Source organism: Lathamus discolor, chromosome 3 (assembly GCF_037157495.1).
Source record: "Lathamus discolor isolate bLatDis1 chromosome 3, bLatDis1.hap1, whole genome shotgun sequence".
Classification (NCBI taxonomy): Eukaryota; Metazoa; Chordata; class Aves; order Psittaciformes; family Psittacidae; genus Lathamus; species Lathamus discolor.
Window position 1 is genome coordinate 122,702,983 of NC_088886.1, and position 18,543 is coordinate 122,721,525.

Below are 18,543 nucleotides of genomic sequence, written 5' to 3' on the forward strand. Positions count from 1 at the left end.
ATACCCTCAAAGTACGTACTGAAATATGCAATAGATCTGGCATGATTGTTACTGTCTTCTATTGTAAAAATTATGCAACATCTTTTTCCCCCCTCATTTTAAGTTGTGATAACTTTTATGAATGACAACTTGCATGTAGGTGTTAGATTTTTTAAAGCTGTTTTTATACCAGTTTTTCTAACTTGGGCTTTGCTGCAGTTTAAAAGTAATTTCATGGCAGTAACCAATGACCAAATTTCTCACAGTTTAAGAATGACATGGTCTTTATTCTAAAAATCCCTTTGTGTCTCAAGATAGTAAAGCACGGATATTTTTCTGTTCTCAGCAAAGCTATCTATGTGGGGCTGACTGCTACTGGAAAAAATGAGTGACGGAAACACAGTCTAAACTTTCTATCCTGCATGGCTGTCCTAGCTGACAGCAATGCAGATTTTTATAAGGCTCTCAAACAGGGCTTTTTCTTCTCACAGCCATCAGAGCTGGTTGTTTTATTGCTGCCACTCTAGATCTCCCCCAGGTCACGACCCGTTTTTAATGTACCAAAGCTATTATGAATTCTGTGTGCAGTAGATGGCGCTGAGCCTACACGACTTCGTAAGCATCAACTTGTTGCTCACATCAGCAAGCATGATGAACTGCTGCGGTTCAAAAAGAACCATTTTACAGAAAAGGTAGTCTGGGCTAGCACAGGACTCAAAACCAAATAAAGTAAGAGCACTTTCAAAGTCCAAGAGCCTTTTATTTTCTTATTTTTGCCATCTTAATTTCACTTAGTTCTGCACTGTACAAACCAGACACAGTGTTTCACTTGTTAAAAAATGCTTTTGCATGACTAATCTGCAGTGTTGTTACTGCTGAGGCCAAGGGTTGGATGGTAAATCTGCTAAAACTTGTTTTTGAAATTGGAGAGCCTAATTTTGGATTACAGATGACATAACCTGATACTGCAGGTGTTGCATTCCTCCTTTATGTTTAAAACCTGGAGAAAAGCATATTTTACATAGTTTTTAGTATCTGTAATACCCAGTGGTCTTGAGAAGATTTCTGACTTCCTTGTCCTATGCTTACAGGAAATTCCTTGAAGAAATACAGCCTGCCATCCAGTGCCAAAACCCCAGGGTAAGAAGTCCACTGTTTTTTGATATTGTTTAACAGACACCTAAGTATTTTTTGGTAGGAAAACAAGTAAAATGACTCTTTACAGAGAATAACCACTTTTCCCCATTTTAAGTGCCTCTTGCATTTACCTTTAGCTGTCATTGAATTTGAAGGCCTGTCAAAAAGGGTTGAATTCTTGTCCAGTTCTCATAATTCCTCACTGGAAATGTATCCCCAAGGCTCCCTACCTATGCAAAAATCTGAGGCAATGGAGGAAAGCAAAGCCTGGCAGTTGATGACTCAGTTCTGCACAGCATTGCATTGAAATAGAGTAACTGCTTGGCGCGATTTCTCACGTGTGAAATGGGGATAGCAAGAATGGCTGGCCTCTCAGAGGCAGGGCAGTTCCAGCTACAGCACCATCTGAAAACAAATATTTTGATATTTGTGAACTCAAATGCTTTCCAACTTCCCATTTATCTCAAGAAGAATAGCTACTATGAGAGCTACTGCAGTAAAATGGATCAGTTTGGTACAGCTATTGCTCCCTCATACTGACAGGAATTAATCTGGCTGAAACAGCACATTCTGCTGGTATCTTCAGTGTTACACCCTACCCTGCTGCAACATTGCAACCACTTTTCTCTGCTTCCTGATATTCAGAAATCCTTCTGCACATCCTCCATGACCTGACAGTCTCCGTACACAGAGCAAATACTGTTTCAAAAGTCATCAGTAAGAAATAAAAGCAACTGAAATCAGCATTCTCTCACATATAGCTGAAGTATTTCTGGCAATACAGTGGGTAAACTGTAGTCTAGAAGAAAGAATTGTTCCAGTTTGGAATAACTGTTAGCAAGACTGAGTTGATGGGGAGCTCTGCACTGGCACACAGAAGAACCTTCTTGCTGCCATGTACATTCTGCACTTCAGTAAGCATTTACAATTAAGTGAATGGCACTGTTTTAAAAGCCCCAGGCCTAATTCTTGCAACAGCTGAATTCATTTCTTTATAAGCAGCTTGAATTTAAGCAGAATTATTTCTGATTTATATCCCTGGAACTGAGTCACCCTGGATGTAGACAAAAATACATGTTTCTGATTATGTCAGTGATAGCATGCAGATAGTTAAAACTCAAGATTTTGTCATTGATATGGATATTGTTTATGTATGGTTTGAATTTTAAAATCAATTGAGATTAAAGCAGTGGAAATAGTAAGTGAAATAGATTCAACAGGAAGGCTTTTACATGATAGTCTGTATTGCAAGTGTGCTACAGAAATACACACATGCTAAATAATCAAAGCAAGAAAGGACAGTTGAGGTTGCTGTTAGGTTTTTTTACACCATCAAACTTTTTGAAGCACTATCCTAATCAATTGCATTGCATGAATTTAGAGGGATTGTCCTCATTTTTCATTCTCATGCCACTTACTCCTATTCAGTATTAATAATATTATGGCATGGAAGTTTATGTCTTATGTAAACAGGGAGGAGGAAAAAGAAAAATAAAAAATACACATTTAATTTTTTGCATTTCTGGGAAACAGCCATAAAGCTGCAGGCTACCTAGTAGTTGATGTTCTTTTAATGTGTTAGTATATGTGTATAGATATATAAACATAGAAACACCATCCAAAGATGGTCACTAAAAGACTTCTTTAATACACATTTATGCTCTTCTTTAATGTTAACATGAGGAAGATGACATTAAAAACTATCAGGTATTTAATTATATTATGAAGTATTTTCCATTTTAGCGTATTACAGTCATCCTTTCCTTCCAAGACTTTCTGCTGGTCCTTTTGTCCATGTAAATGCTTTCATTATGGTATCATCTCTTACTTAGAAACCTCGATCTGCCTCTATGGCAACCATCATTTCTTGGCAGCACCTTGGACTATGGCGAGGCGGTCTGTTAGTATCTGACACCTGGCAGAAATGGTGAGGTATTGGCACATCTTACTTGCATGTGGTAAAAGGCCATCTGGAAAAGAAGGTCTTGAAAATGGTTCATTTTGCTTGAAATTATAAGTCGGAAAAAAAAGAAAGAAACAAATCACCATCTGCCATCTGCTAATGTGTGTCTGTGTTTTAGCAGGGCTTCAGAGCAAAGAGTGTTTCCTTTGACATTACATACCTGAAGTTACACCTCTTTTTTCTCTTGTTATAATGCTGCTTGATGTTATATGTTGTATGGCTTTTTAACTGAGGGTGTCGGACTCCAGTCACCAATGTCACCCTGGTTTCATTTCCCATGTCGTTTCTCAGCTGTGCCATCCATGTAAGCAGAGCTGAGCATTTACACTTAACAGGCATTCACCTGGGATGGGTGTACTTTGGTCTTGTGCTTTTTTCATATTTGTTTTGTAAAGAGTGCAGTGAATGAGATTCCAAAGAGAAGCCTCCTCCAAACTAAAAATCTTTACCAGAACATGTCAGAAATGCTGCAAAAAACAAGTTGCTGATTCATAAATCAGAAATTATGGTGTCATTGCTCTCAAGGTCAAGAGAAATTACATGAGAAAGAACAGGAAACAGTGAACAAATATGCACAAATGATCGAATACGAGGTAACTAAGAGGAAAAAAAACTAAATGCAGTGCTTCAGTGTTTCCTATGGTTTGGTTTGCCCAGCTCTGCTTATAAGCAGCTGAAAGTGTCCTCAAGATTGTTATGTGAGTCATGTGTATGCTGGATGAGGGTGTGCAGCATCATACTATTTGGTTGCATGGGGAATCAAGATCAGTCATCACCGGCATTTCCATTTCTTCCAGTGGCCAAAAACCATACTGTGTAACTACAATCTTGATTACCACCAATTATATACCCTTATTGGCAGACTGACTGGTCTAAAATGCTTCTTGAAGTGTGCTCTAACCACAACAGCTTCCAGCTCTTCTGTAAAACCAGGATGTCAATTGCCTTTCCAGGGGAAGACTTACTGTTCCATCTGTGGAGCATAGGCCAAGCATCTGGGGAGAGAGTCCACCCAAGTTTGCTACAAAACCCAACAGAGTTGTTGTGCGCGAAGGCCAAACAGGCAAATTCTCATGCAAAATAACAGGACGACCTCAGCCTCAAGTAACTTGGTTTAAGGTACGATTTCCCCCCAAAATAATGTTTTCTTTCTCATTTGAAATGTTGTGACTTGAAAGGACGAAATGCACTTGCCACTGCAACTTATCATGGTGAGAATTTAGATGCAAGCAGAGCCATATTCTTCGTAATTTTTATGCTGAATAAACACATAAAAGTTCCTTTTCAGTATAAACTTCTCCTTCGTCTGTGTCATTGCTGAGCATATTTGTACAAAAAAAAAAAAAACAAAAACAATCATCTGAAAGCATCAAACAAGATCCAGGTGGCATTATAAGAAATAGCAGGTATGGGACACACCTGCCCAAAGATCTTACTAACAAGATAAGAGAAATAAGCAAAGGATGGGAAATGTGAATTTTATCATCCTCTCTGGTTTATGGAGGTCTGTGGGAATTTAATGCTTTGACTGTGGTTACAGAGGGGTTTCTGACAGCTGTAAAAGCTACAGCTGTATTTCCCAAGATCCATATAAGTGTCCCAGTCATTAACTGCTTTTTCTGTATCATTCATACTGTGTTTTACCCGTACATTAGAATGAAGATGATGTTTGCGAAGAACTTAAATAAAAGAAAATCATTAAAAATTAACAGATTTTGGCATGCATGATTTTTTTTTACAAAGTAAAAAAAGCAAACAGCAAAACAACAAAAGGCAAACGAGCAGTTCAACTATTTCAGTCTGACCTCTGCTAAAACAGTGATAGTAGAAAAGCGTTTGGCATAAAATAAAGGAGATCTGAGCTGTCAGTTTCAGATATGCATTAAAATTGGGAATGGTGAGCATCTGTCATTTACAAAAAGGCTTTATAATAAGCAATATTTATTATTCATTAGGCTATTGAAAAAGCCCTAGTAGCCCCTTTGGGCATACACAAGATCTCCAACCACTTTTTTTGTTGTTGTTAGTTAAGGAGTTTTCAGGTGATAATTAAATATTACACAGATTAGGCCATTTTTACTGAAACTATTAGTGCTTTAGAGAATTATAATTGCTACCTTTAATTTGGAAGAGTAAATACATGATTGCTCTGTTGGCATCATGCTCCCTTTCAGCCTTCAACAGACAGTAGCCTTATGGACAGTTTGAAAAAAAAAAAGCTTCTCAGAGCTTTTATTTTTTTCTGGTGTCTCCTGTTTTTATGAGGGCAGGGGGAAGAAATAATAATAACAATTATAATAATAAGCAAACAAAAAAAACCCCACCAACCTACACCCCCAAAACCAAACCAAACCAAAAAAAAAACCTTAAAACTGCTCCTGGAGCATGGGAATGCTTCCAAGTCATTGTCTGGTTTATTTGAGATTTATCCTTGCTGTCTGTAATACAAAAATGTCAGGGTACATCTCAGAAAACGCGGAGCTTCTTGCTGTGTAAGCACTTACGAGACACCTGCAGTTGGCTCCACCTAGAGTCTGCTTCTCCCTTCATCAATCTGTAGTGCAGCTGCTCCACAAGAGCAGACTTCTAGTCCCACTAGACAGGCTGAGGTTTTCCAGCCATCCAACTCAGTGCAAAAAAAGTTTTATCAATCAGTTCTCTTTGAGCAGGGCTGTGCTGTAGACAGCAAGTAGAGGTTAGCAACCTAGCAGCTTGGATCTACACTTTGATAATTCTTCATACATGTTTTTGCAGTTTGTTAAAGGTTATGTTATATATTTTGCTATTGATTGTCAGCTTCTATATGATGTCAGACTATAATCTGTCAATCACTGTCTGATCAAATGAATGAAGTACGCAAAGTTCTTGTTATCAGGAGCTCCATGAGTTCTCTTCATGTTTATGTCCTTAAAGACCATATTTCAACACTTTCAGGTCTGCATTTATTATTCTGTAAAATACCACAGGTGTGTTGTTCAGAGGTTCAGTAGTTGATTGCTGGCCTGCAGACACCCAGTCTGCACTCTTCAACCTATCCTCAATCCACCACTTTTGGTTAAATTGGTCTTCTCTAGCCTTTTACAATATTATTTTAGCACGAATTTTGAGCACCCTGAAGCTGTCTTTCCATAATTCACATGCTCTGTAAAGTGCAATACTGTTGCTCTCTATGCTCTTTATCAGAGTTTTATCAGCAGGCTGTTGTGAAGCATGTGTTCGCATCCCAGTTCATAAGACAGTGGTTAACAGGTAATCATGCATGTGCTTTCAAACAAGGTGAGGCCCACAATGCTTCTGGCCATGTCAGGATGGCACTGCAGGGTGGTGAGTATTTCAGCTCTGCCTCAGCATCATGGAAATGAACTTACATGGCTGCTGGACCACATCTGGCTAGTGCCAACACATGACTACCTTCCATACAGCATGGAAGCTTTATAAACAATGGAGTTTGACTTTTCAGAAATAATCGATAAGCTTTTGTGTAAATGTCTTACTCTGATTCTTGTTTTCTTTCCCCTTTAAGTTAAGTTACAAAGAACAGCAAAAAAAAAAAAAAAAAAAAAAAGATATGAACTAGCTTTTTAAATTCAAATAGGACTTCTAGTACCCTAATAGCAATAAGCTGATAGATGTCAGGAGTTATAGTCTCTGAAAACACTGCCATGTTTCCCAAATGTTTACTGACCAAATCTCAACAAATCATAGATTTGTATGCTTTCCCTTCCTAAATTTAGGATAAGAAAAGCTGTGGTGTATGGCAGCAAGAAACTCCTCCTTAGTAGCTGGTGCTGAAGCAGAAGCACTGATTTGCTCACAAATGAAGCCTTGGTCAACTATTTTGTAGAATTTAAAGGCAAAAATTGTTGTTCTGATTGTCTTATCTATGTAATAGAGAGCATAGAACTATCATAGAATCATAGAACAGTTAAGGTTGGAAAGGACCTTCAGATCATCTAGTTCCAACCCCCTGCCATGGGCAGGGACACCTCACACTAAACCATGTCACCCAAGTCTCCATCCAACCTGGCCTTCAACACTGCCAGGGGTGGAGCATTCACAACTTCCTTGGGCAACCCATTCCAGTGCCTCACCACCCTAACAGGAAAGAACTTCTTCCTTATGTCCAGTCTAAACTCCCCCTGATTAAGTTTGAACCCATTACCCCTTGTCCTGTCACTACAGTCCCTAATGAAGAGTCCCTCCCCAGCATCCTTACAGGCTCCCTTCAGATACTGGAAGGCTGCTATGAGGTCTCCATGCAGGATCACCTCCTTTGACCTGCTGGTCATGCTCCTTTTGATGCAGCCCAGGATACATTTGGCTTTCTGGGCTGCAAGCACACACTATAAGCATTTCTTGTTGCCCCAAAGCCATACCTTTTGGTTTAACCCCTGTGTGGCAATGCAAAAGAACAGCAATGCCTCTCTGTGCCTAGTGCCTTCTGCCACCCTCACCTGGCCACTGAAGAGGGCCTTTATGCAGAATTCTGATGCAGAATTCTTTTGAGTTCCTGAAGTGATATAGCAGAAAGGAGCTATTGAGGGACAGAGAACTATTCCCCAGCTTGGGATTTTTTACTTAAAAGTGTGGTTTGATTTCCTGAAGCAAACATGAAAAACTGGTTTGAGCCCATATATGGTGCAAAGAATTTTTTCTAGGAATATGGATATAGTAGATAATGAAAAGCCAAAATGAAACTGAAATCATTGGGTGGCAAAATGCATGAAAAAACAACCTTCTACAGATATGAATTACAGAAATTTTAGGCACAGTTTTTTGTTTGCACCATCTGATTATTATTCATAGAAGGGATTTGGCTAAAAGATAGAAGAAAGGCATTTTGACTTGATGTTTTACCAGCAGAATTTTTTGCTCCCTTTCTCTTACAAAAGCTATCTGTCTCATGGTGTCTTGTGACATTTGCAGGGTGATACTCAGTTGCAGCAAAATGAGCGTTTCAACATGTTTGAGAAAACAGGCATCCAGTTCCTGGAAATCCAAAATGCTCAGCTTACTGATTCAGGAATTTACACGTGCACAGTGGTAAACAGCGCTGGGAAGGCATCTGTGTCTGCAGAGCTCACCGTTCAAGGTACAGCAAAGAGTTTACAGGAAAGAAAACAAGTAAACCACAGACATTCCTTTAAAATATCTTTGGCTGTGTATAAGCTTTCAGTTTTTCCTGTTATCTCTGTCTCCATGAAACGATACTGTGACAGCTAGGAGTGTGCTACTGCTGAAAACACTGTGTTGGTTCAGTGGGGAATATGCTATCCAAATGCTTTGGAACAGCTTTCTTTAAAATCAGCTTTTCACTTTTACTGTGATGTTGACCTTAATGTGTTTTTAACATAGATTTTAATTTCGGCATGTGGAAACCTTGCACTTGTCATTATAATCAGTAATTAATTTTGTATTTGCTGAGTACCAACACCAGATGCACATTTATACCAGCTTCCTTTTGGGCAACAAAATTGTATCTGTATTTGTAGAACCAGTAAAGCAAAGGAACATAATTCTAAACTGTAAGAGAGAAAAAACAGCTTAATAAGATTAAAATTCAGGATTCGCAACTCCCAACCCTGCCTATTTCACTGCCCATAAAGGAAATAAATGTCTGCATAAATAATTTAGGATGTTCTATTCCATATACACATTACCATATACAGTTCATTTTGCAGTTTGGTGCTTCTTACGATGCCCTTTGCATCAGCCTCAAAACCACACAGCCTTCAGCAACCTCCCTAAAAAGGAATTTCATCAGTCAATGGGTAAGCAGTCATTGGACCCAATTAAATGATTAAACCAACAGCTGCTGGCTTCAGCTGCAGTCATAAGATTAGAGGTTTACATGGGCACCCAGCAGAGAATTTTTTAATGCAAGATTTCTAGGTTCACATCAATGTTGTCACTCTGTAAGATACCAAGAATAAAAATAAAAAGAGAATTTACATTTGGGATCTTCAGAACCACAACTAGCCTTTACCACTTAAAGCTGTACTTCTTATTTGTAAATTCCAATCTGATGAAGCCATTTTAGAGGGAGCTTCTACACGTTGCCTATTCTACTCATGTTTTATAGAAAGGGCCATTTTGTTCAATAAGCCTTTTTTTTACATGAAACTTGATCCTTACTTGCTCTCTCTGAAGTGGTGAGCTTTCTGTTGTGCAATGGGTACATCTGCCTCGAGAGGTGATGCAGAACTGGGGTCACAAAGTCAGTTGTGGTATATGCTTGCTTCAGATGCTGACCACATCTCCGAATAATGCAGGCATTCTTTCTTAGATTAGTACAGGTCAGTAAAAAGGGCACTCTCTTGCAATGTACTTGACTAATCGGATGATTCCACTTACCTAGCCACAATGTATAATACCTAATTCTTTCATTATCAATATATCAGGTCATAGGAGTCACTGCAAGATGCTAACAGACAATCAAGTGGCTCAGAATTACTGCCTTTTGTTTAAAATCCATGCAATCTCATACATAGGTACTCATGTTCCAAAAGCTGCATTTTTTTTCCCCAAGTTCCCGCAGTGGAAAGTGGAAAGGGAGGAGGAAACTATTCTTCTAATTGACAAGGTAGCATGGTATTGTCTTGTCTGCAACCAGTAGTTATTCAGTTTCTTCTTTTTGCATTTATTCAGTCTCTTCTCAGCTTTTTTTTACATAAAGAATTTCTGTTACTCTTTATTGACAAGTTTATTGAAGTGAGGTCAGTGGGTCATTTCCCTCTCTCACAGCAACTTTTGTGTGTGTATAAATAGATTCTTTTGGTCACTATGGATGGTGTGGCAAGTCCAAGCATTTAGATGTGGACTTTTGCTTGCAAAACACAGTGGAAATCAGGGTACCATCCATCACATGTTTTTGTCTTTTCCTGGAGGCAAAGACTATGAAAACGTGTTTATAGAGTATTTCTTGATGACTTGCAAGATTGGTTATCTTGCAAATTCATTATTACACATCTTTCTACTGTAGTTTCTAGTCTCACAGTTGACAACAGTTTAGATGCAACTTTGATCTGACCAGGAGGAAACAAGTTGCATTCTGTAGTGTTAACTAGGGAAAAACGGAGAGATGTTGTTGATACTTGATCTGGAGTGGTATTTTTCTCCTCCCAACTATTTATTTCATGCTGTCCCCAAGAGAAACAAATACCGTCAAGCATTTGGAGAATGCATAGAGAATTACATACATATGAACTAAATGACCGACTGTGGGCAAATATGTGCTGAGTTATATTGATGCAGCTGATGATGTACTTTGGCAAATCAGTATAGCTGAGCCATCTTTCCAGATTTCCTAGTGGTGATGCAAAGTGAAGAAATGTGATACATTAGCTTTTGTGTTATTCATGTTAAAGATGACAGTACTTTCTATGCAGCAAAGTTGGTAAGAGTTTACAGGTGAGCTCTGGTTTTGGGAAATTTTACTGCTGTTAATTTGATTTTGTGTTTTAGCCAGAGGACAGCTGCTGTTTCACTGTGGGCATACTCAGGTGTAGTACTAATGGTTTGTTTTTCTCCACTTCTACAAGCTCTGTGGAGTTCTCATAAGATTTGATGAGCTGCCTCCAAGTTGGAATCTCTTCCTTACTTCTCTTCCCCAACAAGAAGCCTCTGAGGCTCCAAAACCTTTAGTTCTCAAAGGACTCGTGAACTCAACTCAGCAAAGTCTCAGAATGGACCAAGACCTCTTTGGGCTTCAGCTGAGCAGCTTGCTGTTGTCCATACCAAATTTCAGATGTGATAGTCAATTGCAAATTCAGTGTATTGAAAATATGAAGAGTGAACGTTCTTAACTGTATTCTTTGCTTAAAATCTTTCAAATTTGTGGAATTCTGTACAGTATTGCATATATAAGTTACCTGGTTTTGCTTCTTTCTTTATTTCAGGTCCAGATAAGACTGACACATATGCTCAGCAACCATGGTATGTTTTAACAGGAATACTTTCTAAGAATATTTAATTGCAGTGCACTAATTTTGGCATTTACTGCATGAGCCTTCCTCACAGTGATAAATATTTTGGGGTCAGTCTTTATTTGGAAGTTATAAAATGTTTACTTGGAATGAGACTCTTTCTTACTGCCAAAACCAGCTGTCCTGATAGACTCCTACGAAATTAGCTGGTAGAACTGGTGGCAACACAGAATTCTGGTCTGGTTCAGGAAAGCAAAATTTTGATGGCTTAGGTTCACTGTTCTCATGTAGCCAAACAACCTGAATGAAAACTATGTGAGGAAAAATCATATTCTGCACAAATTGGTCAAAGTTCATTTTTGGAGTCAAAAATGGCAAGCACTTTGTCAGTAGTGAGCTGATTGTTCTTTGCTATCTTAAGCAACACATGGTATGGCCATGGTCTTTGCAGGTGTCTGAATATACAAACAAAATTTATAAAAAATGAGGTATTTTGTAAAACGTAAAAATCTTACAGTTGTAGCTGCAAATCCCTCAGGCATTATTTCTCTAGTGCATTTAACTGGGGCTGAAGAAAGGACCACAATAAATGCTCTGAATCTCCTGAGAGAATAAGTTAATGGGACTAAATATTGCAAAACAGAGCTGGGCGAGAAATTACTTCCCATTTTTCAAATATGTTCCAGTTCTGCCTTGCAGTAATGCTTTGGAAATGTGAGACAGACACAGTGCTCTACAGGTAATAGCTTAATGGTCAGGGTAGTCAACTTCAATGAGGGAAACTTAGATTAAAATCCACAATTAATCAGTTATTCCTGTGTCCCTAAAGTACAGAGCAGCAGATCCATCATAATTCCAAGAAACTCTTCCTAATAAAACCATAGCTGATGTTATGTCCAGTGAATTGATTTTTTTTTTTTTTTTTTCTGACAGCACACACTCTTCCTCCTCTGGTTTTCAGTCATGTTTCCTGATCAGCCCTCTTCTGCAATCACCTAAATTACAAGACACCATAATTAAAAAGAGTAAATTCACTGCTGTCATGGTTTAGCTGCTGCACTTGTCACTGGGGTTGGTGTAGCTGCTATACTTGAAGTTGGAGTAGCTGCATTGTCTGTTGCTTTGACATCAGATCCAGAGACATCTTTTTCCCTTTGAAAGTGCTGGATAATGTTGAACTATCTGTCTCTGTAAACATAGGCCAAGCCCCAGCACATTGCCGTGATTTGTCCCTCTCTGGTATGACCAGAATGATAACACACCTCATTTAAGCATTTTACTAATTTTTCTGGATTTTGCACTTGTTCAGTGGTGAAGTTCCAAAGCACTGGAGGGGCTCCCTGGCCTAGATACTTGCCCATATTATCCCACACACCCTGCCACTGATGACTGTCCAGCCTTGGGGAAAATCTCTTGGTCCTCCTGTATCATCGTCTAACCCTTGACAAGACCCAAACACGACTATTTCGAGATCAGATGAAATGATCATGGGTAAAACACATTCTCTATGTGTGCCAACGTGGTGATCCCCATCACAATCAGCAGGCAGGTCTCAAGGATATTCAAAAGTCATTCAAAACCTTCAGAACTCTCAAATGTTGCTGTAAATAGTCTGGTGGGGGTGGGCCTGGGAAGGTAAGGGAATGTCTTCTTCATAGGTTGACCACCCAAGGAGGGAAAAAAGATGTGTAATTGCTAAACACTTCTATTGTATACCTCCCAAAGTACAGAGGTGATGACCACGCTAGGAACACAAGCCAGACTAGTTTCATGATCAATAAGTCTATTGTATTACAAGTAATTACCATAAAGCACAGTGAAACAAGAACCTTAGCTCAGGCCCTCCAGCCAATAAACACTAAAACAGCAAATACCAGATGTAAGGTACGACATGCTGAAACTCTGAGATCAAGAGCAACAACTTTGAGAGCCAATAAATCAGCATTGTGACCAGTGACTATTACTCCAAAATAATGAATGCTTGTGACAACTACGATTAGACACACTCTAGTCAGATCTGTTTTTATCTCAACCCTCTGTGCCCCAATCTGGGTGCCACAAAGAACTGTCATGGTTTAAGTCTAGCCGGTAACTCAGAACCACACAGCTGCTCGCTCACTACCCCTCACCTTCTTCCCCCTGCTCCCAAAGGGACAGGGAGGAGAATTGAAAGAATGTAACTCCCACAGGCTGAGATAAGAGCAGTCAAGTAACTAAGGTATAACACAAACCACTACTGTTACCACTAATAATGATAAAGGAAATAACAAGGGAACAGAATAAAACTGCTCACCACCCGCCGACCAATACCCAGCCCAACCTGAGCAGCGACCTAGCCCTTCTGGGTAGCTCACCCCAGTTTATATACTGGGCATGACGTGCTGTGGTATGGAATACCTCTTCAGCTAGTTTGTGTCAGGTGTCCTGTCTCTGCTTCTTCCCGACTTCCCCTCCTCCCTGGCAGAGCATGAGACTGAGAAAGTCCTTGGCCAGAGTAAACATTACTGAGCAACAACTGAAACCGTCGGTGTTACCAGTGTTGTTCCCAAGCTGAAAGTCAAAACCACAGCACTGCACCAGCTACGAAGAAGCAGAAAAATGACTGCTACTGCTGAATCCACAACAATTGCACAATTTACATTTTAATTTCCCTGTAGGGAGCTTTTTTATGTAGCATTTTGAGCTATAATTATACATGGCCTCAATTTATTAAAGCATTAAGTATTGTTACGTCATAGTTATTCCAGGGTCTCGATAGTTACTACCTATCTAAAGCAGCGTATGCAAGGTTAGCGTCTGACTCACAAAACATGTACAAACCTGAGCAGTGGATTTATACCCAGAAACTCCTCAGCTGAGAGAGTATCTAAGTGCTGATCGCATTTTACGGAGCTTTTCACTTCACCTCTTTCACCTGTGTTCTCAATCTCTGCAAAGGAAACTAAAGGCTAATTAGTTCACCTTCTTGCTAAGGGCTTGTGCATTTATGTCACTGCTGATGTTTTAGTTAGTCTTTATACAGTGTTATATCTGTAAACTTATCATATTATTGCTGATAATAATAATTAGTCTTTATACAGTGTTATACCATAAACTTATTATTTTCCTCCAGCATGCCATCAAAACAAACAACACTTGCTGTTAAAGCTGCTGAAAATTCAGAATTCAAACAGGCAACTAGCAATGGGATTGCTAAAGAGCTGAAATCCAGCAGCACTGAACTCATGGTTGAAACCAAAGACAGGGTGGCAGTGAAGAAAGAGACCTTTTACATTGCTAGAGAAGCCAAAGACAGTAGGCAGGGACAGCACCAAGAAGCCAATACAGTATCTTCTCAAGAACCTAAAGAAGGAAGAAATGGATCTCAGGTTTTGCAGAAAACTTCAAGCACCATCACACTACAGGCTGTCAAACTGCAACCAGAACTAAAGGCAGAACCCCAGGCCACTTTCATCAGACAGGGTGAAGACAGGAAAAGGGCTATGCAGCCCCTGATGTCAGCTCAACAAACTCCGCCTCCAACAGGGCAAGTCAGTCCAAGGAGTAGAGAAGCAGAAAACAGATCTGGAGCATGGAAAGCTGTAATGGAGGAGAAGAGGGAGCCTCTGGGAACACCCCCTCAGTTTGTGAGCCGTCCACAAAGCCTGGAAGCATCAGAAGGCCAGGAGATTAAATTCAAGAGCAGAGGTAAAGGGGTGAAAGTTATCAGATCTGTGGGATTAATCAGGTTCCTATTCTCTATGCGGAGGTGGGGAAGCAATTCCTCCTTCATTGCAAGTTGTCCTCTTAAAGCATTTTGGAAATAAAATCAGAGCCTCGTGCTAATTCCACAATACTCTTCTCAACGAAATTTTCAAATTGTTCCATGCCATAGTGTCCATCCCTTCTTTCACCTGGCATTTCACCAGATGTAATCAATGCCACTCTTTCTAGGAGGTAGTTTTAGGGCAACATCACCTAAAGTAGGTTTATGTCAAGGTGGTTTTTGATATCTTAAGGGAGGGAGACTCCACAGCCTCTCTGGGCAGCCCGTGCCACTGCTTAATAACCTTCACAGTAAAAAAGTGTATATTTTTAGATAGAATCTCCTGTCTTCAGTTTGTATTCAGTGCCTACAGTCCTATTAGTGGACACCACTGAAAAGAGCCTGGCTCCATCTTCTTTACACCCTGCCTTCAGATATTTATATACACTGATGAGATCCCCCTTCAGCTTTCTCTTCTCCAGGCTGAATAGTCACAGAATAAACAGCCTCAGTGGCAGATACGATCGATTGTAAAGTTCTGCTAGGTGGTCAGACAAACTGGTTTAGCAGGGTAGGAAGGAATGGGGAGAAATTTCTTTCTGTTCTAATATTTCATCACATCTATTTGTCTGTGACTTTCAGAGGAACTACTTTCAGATAGAAGTGCTAGGTTTTTTTCAAGTTATCAATTACTTGTTATTTTAAAAGATGGACTGGCCTACAGGTTTTTGAAAATTGGAAATGTCAAACCATTTTTTAAAGAAAGTTCTGTGTTTCATTTGCTCATTAACGTTGTATAATTATGTTTGTGTAAATCATACCTGATTTGTACTAAAGCAAACAATGGAATTACATAAAGGGGAATACCTGTTCCTAAAAATTCGAATACCTGATTGTCTAGTTTCAGGGAAACCAAAACCAGATGTGGAGTGGTTCAAAGAGGGTGAAACTATTAAAGCTGGACAAAATGTCCAAATATATGAAGAAGATGGAATTCATTGCCTATGGCTAAAGAAAGCCTGTTTGGGGGACAGTGGATCGTACAGTTGTACAGCTTTCAGCCCCAAAGGCCAGACTTCCACCAGCTGGTTGTTAACTGTCAGAAGTAAGTAAACTCTCTGTAAGCCCATCAGCACTTTGAAAACTGTAGCTGGGCTTTTCTAAACTGTCAGGTGCTGGTGACTACGTAATTTCTATTACGACTTCTCAATGCAGGTTAATTGTGACACTTAGCTCTGTGAATAATGTGGTGTGTAATAGCTGGCAAGCCATTTTCTGCATTGGTTTCCCTTCTGACCTTTTGGTTTTGTTGGTTTTATAGATAAAACCATCTCATGGAATGCTTTGTACACAGGGAGGTCTGTTCTCCACCGAGGCTTTCTATTAATGCCTGTATTTAACACAGGTTGCCAAAGTTTTGATTGTTAGTTTTCTGCATTTAGTTCTTTTGGAGTTGCTTAGCATTTCTATAGGACACTGTGTACCTGAAGCATTTTGCAGGCACAAACCAATCCTTGCAGTAAAGGGGGAAAGAAGAAAAGTGAAAGAACGAGAATTGCATTCTGTTAAATTTAACACACCTCCCAGAGACAAATTATTTTGATCTTGAAGTCGCTGTCTTATTGGTTTGGTTGAAGGATTTGTTTGCCTCTTAGCAAATCTTGTCTTCAATTCTAACCTTTACACCTGGCTTTAGGTTTTGTCCTGGAGCTATGATCATGTTTTTGCAGTGTTTTTCCATTTGCTGTGCCTGAGGTTAAACCACAATACCCAAGATATTTTCTCTCTGTCCCATGAGAGACCTGTAAACTGCATCCTTAAGCCACCCTATTTCACTGCCAGCCAAGGGAATTTTGGGAGAGGGACTGTGAGAAGACATACAAGAGGAGAGAGGAATTATCCTTTCTGTTCTTCACACTGAGCTCTCTGGTAATATGTTGCCTGCACGTCTAGTGATTGGCTGCAAATGGTGGATTCTGGCATAGAAAATGACCACTTAAGATACTTGCTGATGGCTGGCAATGCCTTCCTTGTAGATTATAGAAGAGCCCCTTCCATTGCTTAGAAAGATTTCTAATTTGCTAACACGGTCTATTGGTTAGAATGATTTCTATTCCTCAACAAAGCACTTCACCACGGTTAGCCCAGTTAAGTCACCTAAGCATACTTAGTCACTAAGCGGTAAAGATAATTTTGTCAATTTGGGTTAAAGGAACTGTTTTCATTTTGGTTTTAAAGGTCCTAAAGTTCAAGAGTTTGCTCCATGCTTTTCCAGTGTCTTGAAAGGATGCACTGTGAGTGAAGGGCAAGACTTCGTGCTGCAGTGCTGTGTAGGAGGCGTACCTGTGCCTCAGATCACATGGCTTCTCAATGGTAAGGAATCCCCTGGTCTGCAATACTTGCATGCACGCACTTAACTTCCTTCCAGAGCCTGAAATGTCACTCTTATCGGCACATAGCAAGGCTGTGAGTACTGCAAAAAGCACTCTAAATCACCGTAGTATAATGCACGAGAATATTGGAAGAAACTCAGTTTATATGCAAATAATATGATCGAAAAGTGGGGTTTTTGAGCAGGTTCCTGCCTTGCTGCAGTTTTCCAGGAAGTCCAGCAGGGGACTCTGGTGACGAGATTGTACGACTGAGATTGGCTGGGTCTCTGGGTTTTGTTAAACGCAGCTCTCCAACCCGTTGCAGAAAAGCCTGCGCTGCTACTGCATGCTGAGTCCTGTGCTACCCCCACTCCTTTGGCACTAGCTTCGGCTTTAAGAGTAACGGGTTGGCATCATGATCCTGTAGGGATAAAAAGTTCTAAGCAAAATAAGTGCAGTATATCACTCTTTATGGCAGGAAGGAAATTCATACCCAATTCCATCCTTCCATTAGCTGGGCAGGTCATTGGTATTAGCAGCTATGTCCCTAGGATCTTAAAATCTCAGTTTTTCTGGTTGCCTGTCTACTAGGAAGATGTTTCTTAAGATTTAAAACTTGCCCAAAGCTGACAAAAAGAAAAGAAAAAAAGAAAAAAGAAAAAAGATAAAGAAAATATGTTTTACTTTTATCAAGCCGCATAATGTCCTACCCTGTCCTGTTTTACACAACTGAACATGCAGGTTTCCTTAACAGTCCCTCCTCTGGGCCAATTATCAGCATTCTGCTTAGATTTCAAATTATTTCAGAGATCCATGGACTACATGCTTTGACTGAGGACTTTTTCTATTTAAAGCTGTATGTCTTAAACACCAGACAGATTTATTCAGCTTAACCTGTGATCACTGCTGTTACTCCTGAAGTGCAATTGATTTTTTCATGGACTCTCCCAGGCTATCTGTCTTTGTGTCTGTGTGATTTGAAGACAAAGAATACCGTGCTTTGCCATAAATATGTTTCTTTCAGGATTGCTTTGAACTTAATTATTTGTACATGATCTCTGATTTTCTTTAGCTATTCAGAGTAAATGGAATAATTGAAAAAGGTGCCAGGGCAAATGAACTGTGACCTTGAGATTGGTATGTTCCCACAGCCTGGTCTGTTCCCCTTCCCAATAGTCCCATGTCTAGAATAGAAAGGCCACTGATTTATTTACAACATGAAACATGTGAGTAAAGGCTCTGACACTCTCCCATTGGAAGTAATTTGTTTTTCTCTCTGAAGGCTACTCTGCAGTTTCTCCTTTGCAGACATGAGGAGAATCACTGTTTTGCTATGCAAAAATTGTGTCTTGCTGCCCAGAAGGAGCAAGTCCGACCCATAGGGTCAGTTGTTTCATCTGCATGTTCCAAGGGTATCCCCTG

At 39.8% G+C, this 18,543-nt stretch overlaps 1 protein-coding gene across 2 annotated transcripts in view; it reads left to right on the forward strand.

The window, feature by feature from the left end:
• MYLK (myosin light chain kinase) overlaps positions 1 to 18,543 on the forward strand; it is a 218,269-nt gene that overhangs the window by 90,549 nt on the left and 109,177 nt on the right. The window contains exons 5-11 of one of the 2 annotated variants that reach the window (XM_065671419.1): positions 1,071 to 1,119; positions 4,033 to 4,198; positions 8,006 to 8,171; positions 10,978 to 11,014; positions 14,117 to 14,691; positions 15,651 to 15,854; positions 16,988 to 17,122. In XM_065671419.1, coding sequence (XP_065527491.1) covers positions 1,071 to 1,119; positions 4,033 to 4,198; positions 8,006 to 8,171; positions 10,978 to 11,014; positions 14,117 to 14,691; positions 15,651 to 15,854; positions 16,988 to 17,122 — 1,332 coding nt within the window. The remainder of the gene's footprint in view (positions 1 to 1,070; positions 1,120 to 4,032; positions 4,199 to 8,005; positions 8,172 to 10,977; positions 11,015 to 14,116; positions 14,692 to 15,650; positions 15,855 to 16,987; positions 17,123 to 18,543) is intronic. The other variant, XM_065671420.1, reaches the window with a different exon arrangement.